This window comes from Lycium ferocissimum, chromosome 7, assembly GCF_029784015.1.
Source record: "Lycium ferocissimum isolate CSIRO_LF1 chromosome 7, AGI_CSIRO_Lferr_CH_V1, whole genome shotgun sequence".
NCBI classification, from domain to species: domain Eukaryota; kingdom Viridiplantae; phylum Streptophyta; class Magnoliopsida; order Solanales; family Solanaceae; genus Lycium; species Lycium ferocissimum.
In genome coordinates, this window is record NC_081348.1 from 22,820,130 (window position 1) to 22,831,577 (window position 11,448).

At 34.8% G+C, this 11,448-nt stretch overlaps 1 protein-coding gene across 1 annotated transcript; it reads left to right on the forward strand.

Moving 5' to 3' along the window:
• Positions 1 to 513: 513 nt before the first annotated feature.
• Positions 514 to 8,075, forward strand: LOC132063856 (uncharacterized). Its single transcript, XM_059456589.1, has 9 exons — positions 514 to 764; positions 1,895 to 2,165; positions 2,997 to 3,098; positions 3,182 to 3,264; positions 3,360 to 3,476; positions 4,377 to 4,479; positions 4,584 to 5,250; positions 5,586 to 5,785; positions 7,723 to 8,075. The coding sequence occupies exons 1-9, from the start codon at positions 646 to 648 to the stop codon at positions 7,831 to 7,833; spliced, it is 1,773 nt and encodes a 590-aa protein (XP_059312572.1). The 5' UTR covers positions 514 to 645; the 3' UTR covers positions 7,834 to 8,075.
• The last annotated feature ends 3,373 nt before the right edge of the window (positions 8,076 to 11,448 follow it).

The following is an 11,448-nucleotide window of genomic DNA, read 5'->3' on the forward strand; positions in this document are numbered from 1 at the left end:
AAATACGATCACTGTATTTCTGAAATGTAATTCACTTACGCCTAAATTTTTAACCCTCAAAATGTAGTCATTTATGTAAGTATGCTAAAAGGATTTTACTCTTTCCTTTTTTCACTAAAGAGAAAAGTGAGGAAGAGAGAGAGAATGAGATTTTTGGGGTTAGTGGGTGGGGCTAAAATGTGCTGATGCAGACGGATCTAAGGGCATTAAGGTCGGGTTTCAATGGTGGTTGGAGGTGGAAGAAAGAAATGCAGAGGGAAGAGGGTGGTGAGATGGGTAAATATAGACTAATTAAATTGATAACATGGCATCCATGTGGTATTTAATGAGACACGGTGGACAAGCCTGGCCCAGAAAATTACCACGGTGGACAAACGTCAAAAATAGGGGCAAATATCAAAGAATGTGAACTTGCTGAAAGTAGGGTAAATTTATTGATAAGTATAACAGAGGGTAAATATAAAATATTTTCGAAAGTAGAGGGGTAACTCAGGCCCTTTTCCAAAAAAAAAAAGAAAAAAAAAGAGCATTCCTTTTGGCTCAATTCAATTTTCCCTCTGGTTCCCGCTCACCATTTTCCATTTCCCATTCTTCAAAAAACAAATATTATTCCGAACATCTGCAAAAGGGGAAGAAGTGATAACAATGGTGGGAGGCAATACATTTGCGAAGACAATTTGCTCAATATGCTATGAGGATCTCAAACCTGTTGTCGAAGACCTTCAGTCCATTTCTCTTTGCGGCCACGTCTTTCACGAACTCTGGTCAGTCCATACTTCTTCATGTATTTGGGTACACTGAGGTTTTGATTTTAATTTGCGGGTATAAGTGTTGCATTTGTGAAATTATTTCAAGACTTGAATTGGGTATTCTTGGTTTGGATTTTTGGACGAGTTAAAGGGTAGCGGTCACAGACACTTCCTTCCTCCCGCATCCACTTCAAGGATTACACTGGGTATGTTGTTGGTTTGGATTTTAATTAGTTAAGAATTGAAAATAGTGGAAGTCTTGTATTGGGTAGCTTTGGTTTGGATTTTTTGTTGTTTAAAAGTGAAAAATATTTGAAGACTTGTATTGGGCATTGTTGAATTCGGTTGCACTTAGTTTAAATTTGAAAATATTTATTATTGAATTGGGTTGCACTTCCTTTAAAATTGAAAATATTTGAAAGCTTGGAGTGGGTATCCTTTGTTTGGATTTTACTTGGTAAAAAATTGAAAATATTTTTGGAGATTTGTATTGGGTATCAATGGTTTGGACTTTGGATTATACTTGGTTAAAGATTGAAAAAAAATTAAGACTTGTATTGGTATTTTTGGTTTGGAATTACTTAATTAAAAATTGAAAATTTATGGAAAATGTATTGTGTATCCTTGGTTTGGATAGTACTCAGTTTAAAAATATTGAGACAAGTTATAGTTATCCGTGGATTGAGTTGCACTTTTTAAAAGTCATTACCTAAAATTGTACTTGCTTATGAAAATTCTTCCATTCGTTCTTGGAGTTCTTATTAATGGACCAGTTTACTAGTAGTTGTTTGTGCAAATTTTGAATTCTTGATACTATGTCCTTTAAAAATGTTTCTAGTTTGTTCTGATAAATCCATATGTTCTGTGTGATGAATAAATGAATTTTCGTTAATGTTATTGTGGTCAGGTATACTGTTCTATAAATATATTAGTCTATAGTGGTGGATGTAGAGCTTTGACAGCTCGTGTGTGTGTAATTATGTGTTTATATTACTTCCACTCCAGTGCCAGAAGGAGTGGTGCAATGGTACTTTGCACCCAACTTTTTTCCTCTACGTGTCTATCTGAATTGACGTACAAGGCTTTTCCCTGTGTCTTTGATATAGTTGTTTCTGCCTCTGACATGTTATGGTTGTGAAAACCAGTCTTCAGCAATGGTTTGAGTATTGTACAAATGGAAAGAAGAAGAACTGCCCAGTTTGCAAACAGACCTGTACGGAGAAAAACACAAATAGGCTTTATTTCCAATCAGTTGGTGATCCAAATGATCCTAGTCTCTCCCAGCAACCACATGACTTTGAAGGGGGGACTCCCTGCGAATTACGCAATGAGGTCAAAAGGTTAGAGGGAAAAGTTTTAAAACTGGCTTCTACTCTGGAACAGCAACAGGAAGATCTCAAAGAAGTTAACGTTGAGGTAAACGGTTCATCCCTTTCTGTTTTGGTTGCCTTGAATTTGCAGTATACAAAGTTTGGAGTTACTTACTGGTTATGCTATTCACCTTACTTTACTTTTATTCATGAAATGAGAATGGATTTAGTATATTGTTAACCTGACTCAAATAAGGATTAGAATTGTAATACTTATTTGTGGAAAGTTGAATATAGAAGTTCTCATTATCCGTTGTCTAGTTGAGCCAATTTGTTATTTCTGTTGTCATTATATGGTAGTTAGTTTTTGATTCTACAATAATACAAGCAGATTCCCAGTAATATTACTCCACCAAGCTCAAAACAAAAGATTTGAATTATTGAAGGCAAAGGGATAGACTGTTTAATCTAGAAATTGTTAAATTCAATGCTTTTTTGGCACTTCCTATTTTGGCCCGGGTCACTAAGAATTCTGCGAGCCTGTTGACTTTTTTTGAAACTATACAAGGCAGGGTGCCTATTAAGATGCTCTTTTGCTAAGGTATCGGAGATGAGACCCAATTTCTATGCCCTATTAAATATGGCAAACAAATAATCATCTTCTGGAGCTGTTAAAGTTCCAGTTTCAATTTACTATTAGGATAATGATCTGAAACAGCCATATTCTGCTCAAAACCAAAAGATTTCCTGGGAGGAAATAGACTAGCTCAGGGAATGTCCCGTGGTGATTGCTGATACATATCCAGTACAGTCAAGTGTTCTGACTTTTGAGGGATATTTAAGTCAGAATATTTGCCTCCAAATTCATCTGTCTTGAGATTTCATGTCATCACATTCTTTCTCTCAACTAAGCTTGTTAGTACTGGGAACTTTTCAGTTTTTCAGGTGCAAAGAGCAGTTGAAAGTAGAAGTGGCTCTAAAGAATGAAGCTAAAAAACAGAAGACAACCATTCAGCAGTTGCTTAATGTTAAATCTCAGGTACATCTGTGCACTGCATGCCTTTTGGTAGGAAAAAAATTAGTCCTACAAGTTCTTATGCTTTGGGAAATATTGTGTTGCAGGAGCTAGATCAATCAACCTTGGAATGCAGAAGACTGCAAGAAAGAAATATGGCCCTCGCTAAGGAGCTTGCAGCACTCAAGCTGTAAGTGAATTATATTAAGGGCAACAAGCATTTATATCCTATTTTTGTTGTACTACAATTTATTATGACTTTTCACTTATGTTTCTTGTCTTTAGAGTCTGTGATGTGAACTTGGGGGAAGCAGAGGTCTTGAAGCTTGCTTCGTTGGGGAATGAGGCCAACAGTAAAGAGACAATTGACGTCTTGAAAAAGTCACTGGTCATCCGTAACAAGTAATATTTTATTTTTGGAGTTGCTTTTATTTATGAAAATTATTTTAATCCAATATCAGACTGTACAAAGTATCTCTGTTCCGGCCTTTACATCTAGTAATGCAAAACTTTGCTCTAGATATATTTTTGTTATTGACAGATCTGTAGGTATCTTTTTTGATAGTTGATTGCCATGGGAAAAACTGAAATATATGTTACACATCATATTTTGTTTTCTGCTTGAGCTCCGGCAAGTCATAATTGACAGGATACCAGAAATATGCGTGTAGGTATATGAAGGTCAACGCGTTAATAAATAAGCTTCAACCTAGATCTCTATCAAAAGCCTAGCTTACCTTAGGACTCTTTATATCCAACAGAGTGGTAAAGTCTGAAATGTAGTTGCGCCAGAGCTTCTAGTCTGCAAAATTTGAGTTCATGCACATCATATCATGCTTACATATAAATCTATTGAGGTAGCTATATTTCAGAAGAAGTGGTGACTTCTTTATGCTCTATAGGTAATTGTAGTTGGTCAACTTTTTTTTAAGTAGAGATACTGACTAGTATTCTGAATTTTGTTATTTTCTTCAACGTCTATTAAGAAGATAAATTTGGGTGGAGGAGTAAGTTATACATGGTGAACTTGTCTTTGGACTGGTATTAGGACAATGTCTGTAAAGTATTATGGTCGAGACTGATTTATCAAAAGAAGTTTCGTGGTTGAGATCTGGAAAGAAAGTCTTCCCACCCACTGATCTTTTTCCTTAAATGCTTATCTTTTTACACGTTAAAGTTATTTTCCCATGCTTTGTGCTGTATACTTTATGGTTAATACTGGTCCGCATCTATCTGCACAGCAACATTCTTTATCTTCAAGTTGTGAGTTTGATGCAAGACTATTAATTTGTGCTCTGGCAGGAGTTACAAAGAATTGATGACCAAGTGCAACACCCTTGGGAGGGGAGAGGCTCGTTCTCTTGGTAAGCTTGAGAAGGCCAGAGAGAGGATAGATAAGCTCAAGGTAAGGGCTCGATGTCTTCATCAATCCAATTTTTTTTTTTTTTTTTTTTTTTTTTAAATTTCACTTTGTGCTTTAAAGATGCTTCAATGTGATAATATTAATAGGCAAGAGTTCAAGAGCTTGAGATGGCTGTTGAAGGAAGAGACAATGAAATTTTGAGAACTTTGAGAGCTTCCAAGAATTTTGAAGTAGAATCTAGAAAAGGTTTTAGTAAAGAACCGAAAGTTGTCAAATGCTCACACGAGAATCAGAAAAAGGAACTTTCTGAGACAGTAGTGCGTTTGCATCAGGTCACTGGCTCTGGTCATGATTCTGGTCGAGGGGAAAAAAGAAAGCTTATGTATAATGATGCGAGCGAAAAAGATACAACAGATTATATGATCACTAGTTGTCTTGATCAAGATAATCAGGAGAAAAACTCTTTACAGGTAAATAAGCTTGAAGACATTTTGGAGACTTCCAGTTATGTGCATGGAGTATCAAATCGCAAACTGAATCCACTAACTGACCATAAGAAGTCAGTCCATGAGAGTGTTTTGTCAAGGTTGAAGGTAAGTTCGGGGACTGCAGATGGAACTCAAGTAAAGGTATCAGATAACAAGGATGAACTTTCAGGCTTAAGGAATTGTGGAAAGAACAGTACAGTAAACATTTCACCTGTAACTATTCTTGATGACGATGATCTTCTCCCTCTAGATGACTTTACTCACCGTGAGCCCTCATTTAACATCAGAAAAGAGAGTTCTTCGCCAACTTCACTTGCTGAACTAGGTGTCCTCTCTCTCTCTCTCTCTCTCTCTCTCTCTCTCTCTCTCTCTCTCTCATCTTTTATGTTGGTGGGCTGGCAAATTCTTTAGTTGTTTAGATGGCGAGGAGTTGCAATAATTATCTGTTTACAGATGATCTTAATTCACTCTTCAGCAAAGCCTTTTAAGCTCAATATATCCCCGAATTTTAGTTCAATTATATTTTTGAATTGCCTATTGCTTTTGTTTAGTTGTTGCCTTTTCTTTTCTTGAGAGAGGTCTTGAAATTAATTTCCTCCTTATGGAAAAGAGAATTACTCCATAAGAAGGCTCTCTGACATTATAAGAGTAAAATTTCAGGAGAGCATTGCTTCTCCGCTGGATTATTAGGTCCTGATGGAACAAACAGGCACTTGGGAAAATGGTGTAAGAAGGTGCAGAACAAGGGATCTGCAGGGTTGCAAGGAGCAGGTGGAAAATCTGGTGATTTGATTTCTGTCGGAGCTGATGGCAGAGGCGGTAGTATTAAAGTTCTCCGATCAATAAATCAGCCCTCTATGGTGGGTATTTACTCATCGTTTGACTTACAAATGTATATGTGCAGTTATTGTTCTTACTTTTCTGTCATATATTCCAATTAAGTAGCTTTACTTAGTGAGGTGTCTGCAGAATCCACTGTGGATCCTTCCCGTATTTTATTATGATCAGCATCAGCACTCTGCACTCTGAGTAGCCTTGTTTCTTATCTTCATAACTTACTATTCCCCTAGGAGTATGTGAAATCATCTTTTTCTTACCTTGGAATGATTTTTGACAAAAAAGAAAAGAAAAGAAAGCTTTGTTATTTTATTGATTTCTTTGTCCTTTATTTCTTAACTTTGAGATCCTAAATAGAGGCATTTTATCAATTTTCCTTTTATATGAAGTAGTGATCTATGTTGCTCCCTTTTACTTTGTTTTATCAATGATAAGAAAATAGACCTTGGGCCTAACTCAATACAAAACACTAGCTCATGAGGTGAGAATTGCCCAAGACCATATAATGAGAAAATTCTACTCATTTCCTCAACCAATCTGGGAACACCTCTCTCGCACGCCCATAGCTGGATATTTGAAGCATGGACGGACATAACATGGGAGCCTAACAATGCATAAACCAAGAGTAGGGATGAATCCAACTTTGATACCATGATAAGAAAATGAATCTCGGGCCTAACTCAATCCCAAAAGCTAGCTCATAAGGTAAGCATTGCCCAAATCATACATGGAAACAACCATTAAGAAAATGGATATTGACCCTAACTCATATCTCAACTCCAAAAGCTAGCTCACAAGGTGGACATTGCCAAGACGATGTAAGGAGACCATAACCCATTCACTCAACTAATGTAGGAAATTTAAATCAGTACCACTCCAACTATCCTCTTATTGTTTATTTCTTGATTAATTTTGGAGTAATACAGTGTCAACCTCCTAATCTCTTGGTTTGTCTAGATTTCATCTCTGAACTGGTTTATCATACATATCCAAATCTGAGAAGAAAGTTAGACTTTTATTAGTAATTCTTATCTGTTAATAAGCTCTTTTATGGTAGAAACCTTAAAACTGTATAAGGCTTTTCCCCCTGTTCCCCTTTGTATTCAAAGCCATGCTGTTTCCCGAGATCTTTGACACAGATTTATCATGACGCTTTTCATTCAGTCGTAAGTAAATTCACAGAGATGCAATTCCTTATACATGTTTACTAAATAGTGTAATTTGGAAGTGTTCAGCATCATTACCTCTTGGTTTATGAGTAAAACCTTTCTTATTAACCTTCATGTGGTATAAGCTTTATCTCCACCTTCCTTAACAGAAAAATTTCTCTTTTGATTTTGATAATATTAGAGCTATCTCTGCTGTTCTACACTTTCAGATTTTAATGTATTATGGCATGCACAATTTTACTGTTACTAAGCTATTCAAGTTTCCAAAGCCGTGATCTGAGTTTACCAATTTGTACAAGTTGTACGTCATGGTTGAAGTTGAGGTAACTTAAGTGGTTACAAAAGCTGTTCGCTTCTTTCTAAGTCCTCATCTAGGCCACTGGGATGGCAAGGCTCAGCCCAAGTTGTAAGAACATGGAGGAAAATTTGGTTGTCATCCCGTCGCTTATGATTGTCTAAACTATTTTGAGCTCAACTACAGCGGACTGACAATAAAAGAACCTAATTCTCGTAGTATCTAAGATAGTACAAGTTCCAACTTCTAAGCAATAACCGTCTTTGCACTTTTGTTGGAAAGTCTTCGTGTTTGCGTTTATAACTAGATCCTTTGCTTCTTGGTCATATGCATTGTTCCTTTCTGGTATAACGTAGGTGCTTGGTTTTATTTTTAACCATGCTCTTTAGAGAATCTTAAACAACTAGTAATATATATTTTCAGATTTTGAAACTGTTATGAAAAGGTTAATGTTTGAATATAAAATTTTATTTGCTGCTCTTTTACTTCTGAGCAGGACAAGGAGAGTGCAGTATCAATAAAGAGATGCAAGTCAGGCACAAAAGCAAGTAGTTCACAGTCTCAAGGATGCTTGCAAATAGAACATTTCTTCAGAAGGGCTGGTTAATAGCTCTGTACTCAATGGCACTTGTAGAATTCTGCCCTGTATATTTTTTATAAAGATAAAATATGAGCAGCCATTCATTTTTCAGCCTTTAGATTTGTACTGTTAGCTAGATCTGGTTTTACCACCTTTTACTCAAAAATACTTAAAAGAGATCAATGTGTTGTGCTGTAAATACATCTCTTGTAGTTTACATCAATATTCATTCATCAGTCATAAAACTATAGAGGTGTTAGTCCAAAGCAGATACCAAGTTTCCAAAGCCGTGATCTTAAGGTTACTTGAACAAGTTGACTTCAGATACATAATAGTCAAAAGCAGATACCAAACTGAGGCATCAAGACTTTTTACTTTTATTTTTAAGCTTGATCATTTTAAGTTTTCAAGTTTTAACTTCCTTGTAATATATTCTTGCTCATTCTTATCCTCACTTTAATTTCTGATTGTGACAATTCGAGATCACTATAAGACACCTATCCAAATTTCTTCTTCATTGAGTGTCAAATTTCTCAATGTCTAAAATAGACCTGCAAATTCAGTATTGTGGTTTGGAAACAATTCTTTACCTTTTTTTATGCATCGGAGCCAACCTTGATTGATCTCTTTCCTGATATTTTGGCATGTGAACATTATAAAGTGGAAAACAAGTTAATATATCAGGAGCATGCTTTTTCCCTTTTTATTTTCGTCCTTCCTAATTTTCTATTTTTTTATTTTTTCGGGTAAAAATGAGATGAGAATTGAACATTTCATTTCTGGGATGTCAATTAGTAATACAGCTGATATACCTCTCAATCCTCTCCTTTTTGAATCCTTTAGGGGTTTAATATTTTTAATTAGTTGGAATATTTTTATCTTCTATTTCTAGGTAACTCTAGAAACTATAATATTTAACCATATGGATTATGGACCAATTCTATGTGCCTTCAAAGGATTCAGGATTAATAGTTAATTATTTGTATAGGAAAATTGTAGTAGGATGAGCATTTCAAAAGTGGTCTGCTAAGAGTTTATAATGCTGGTTCCTCGAAACATGAGGCTGCCTGGATTAGTACAGATTTGATATGTATTGACAAACGTTTTTTTTGGTGTAAAGAGAAAAAAGTACAATTTTTTTCATCAATTGCAGAGCACTATTTAATAATTTAGCCAAGTCATTTGGTATCTTTTTGACTTTGGTTTTCATAATCCATATCATGGTTATGTAGGCAAATATTGCAAGACAATATGCCTGTTGCACCCTTTTGTAAAACTTAGCTTGTTATTAGATGAGACTCGATAAATATGCTTAAAATAGTTGCTTGGAACTTCACGAACGAACTTTTTGTTTTTTTGCTAGGGTATAAAGTTTGATGACAATGAATAAATCATAGTTATTTCTTTTGCATGAACATAAAAAGAGGGGAAAAAAGAAAAAACATCGAAAGCAATTATTTTGGTAAATCAGAAAGGGGGCACAGAATTGAGTGGTAGATTAATGGTAGAGCTGCTATAACTTTTTTTTGTGTCATTCTAATTGTTTTCCGTTTTGCCAATATGATCAATAGAAAATCATTATCAATCTTGAAGGACGACAAAAGGCTAACCCAAATATTAAAGGGAAAACATCACTAATTGCCCGCCCAACTCAAATTAATTATCCGTCCATGTCCCCTCTCAAACTATATTTGCTTCTGCCCAGCCCAGCCCAGTCCAAATTAATTACCCGACGTGCCCCCTCGCCCAAGCCCTTTCCTCCATGATATCATCGCAATATATTTATATACCATGATGGTATCATGGAGGACTATGAGAAGGACTGAAACATCTTTCGTGATACCATCTCAATATATTTATATACCATGTTGATATCATAAACTGGGGGGCATTTCGGGTAAATACTTTTAATTTTTTCTGAGGGTACAAAAGTAATTAGGGTATGAGCGGGTAATTATTTTGATTTGAGGGGCATGCCGTGCGTGATCTTTCCCCAATATTAAAAAGGCCACACAAATCACAATCTCTAGCTAACATAAGAACAAAAAAACATCCCATGTTATATTTCCTAGCTAACGTGAGAGACTACATGGCTATTCTCTTACATCATTAACTGTATTGCATCTATCATCATCATTCATCAGTCAATTTCATGATATACTCAAATGTTTAAACACTAGTAATTCCGTGACTGATTACTCCATTACGTAAAAGAAGGATCTTGACTCTTTTGTATTAGGATAAAGATTAAATAAAGAAAATTGGGTAAGAAATTTCTAGGAAAACTCTATGACTCTCGCATATAATACTTTACAGCTCGACTTTGGCTGGAAAAGAACCAAGAAACTTCCAAGCATAGAAAAAATAATTGGATTTTGAAAAGAAAAGAAAGAAACAAAAATGAAGAAGGAAAGAAATATATAGATTAAATCTGACGATTTCAATTGTCACTTTCAGATTCTTTAAAGAAAACATAACATGCAAATCTAAATTAGAAAAGATTAGACAGAATCCTACCAATCTTAATTAAAGTTTTAATCGTGAAATTGCCGCTATCAGCTAGTTGCTTAGGTGCTTGTAGTCCAAATCCCGCAAATTAGCTTTGGAGATTGAACAATTTCAATTTCACTAGAAATTTTGAAAATGAATTTTGAGATGAGCCACTTTGAATTGCATGAGTTATATGAGGAGAGACTCGAATGTACAATTTTTCTAGTTATCTGATCCAGCAACTAACGATCATCTTGGAAGTTTTCCGAAGTCTGATTAGAGCATGACTAGTTAATTAGGAGGCATGAGTTTTATCCAAATGGCTGAAGTCCATTGTCCCTTACTTGATAACTCTTTGTTTTCGGGAGTCAACCCTTATTATTTTTGTTTTTCAGAAACTAAAACATCATTTTCTAGCAGAAAAAAACGATTGTAATTTCGTGGGAATTAAATTGTTAGGAAACTGTAGTGCTCACATATATAACCCATTTGTGTCTCTACTTTACAGCTTGACAGGCGGGTCCAATTAAATTCTTAAATATGTGCATGAGTCAACAAGCCAGCCTTTGACTTCCTTAGATTTTGGTAACTACTTTATTTATTTATTGATCAGTGGAAGACTCAAAATGAAGAGATTGACTGATAATTGAAGGGAAATATTTTATTCATAAATTCTATGAATCTCTACAATATCTCTTATTTCTTTTCGTTTTCTATATATTGTAAAATAAATAGAAGATTTTTTATTTATAATAGTAAGAAATCTACTTTAACTCAAAACAGGAAAACATATTTCTATACTAATTTAACTATAAATCCTAATTAAATATGAATTAAAATATCAAATCCTAACCAATTTTGAATTATTATTTCCAATAATAATAGAGACGTACGGGTGGAGGCTAATTAACTACGTCTCAAACATGGCTTTTGCTTTGAAAATTAACTTTCTACTTCAAAAAATATTTACTTTTAGACTTTGTCCTTTATTTGAACTTCTTTTTCTAAGATTCGATTATTGAAATCGTCACATGACTTGTTCCTATAAATCTTCAAAAGTCAAAAGGTTGTTTTATTACAATGTTTTTATTTTTTAATGATAAATATTGTAGTCATCATTTTGTTTAATTTTTAAATCTGTAAAGTTTATTT

What these genes read in the sequence shown, in the direction of transcription:
- LOC132063856 (XM_059456589.1), top strand. Translation starts at nt 646, where the DNA reads ATGGTGGGAGGCAATACATTTGCGAAGACAATTTGCTCAATATGCTAT. An exon ending in GAGCTTGCAGCACTCAAGCT is followed by an intron (nt 3,265 to 3,359) that starts GTAAGTGAATTA and finishes TCTTGTCTTTAG; the next exon opens with AGTCTGTGATGTGAACTTGG. An exon ending in CAATAAATCAGCCCTCTATG is followed by an intron (nt 5,786 to 7,722) that starts GTGGGTATTTAC and finishes ACTTCTGAGCAG; the next exon opens with GACAAGGAGAGTGCAGTATC.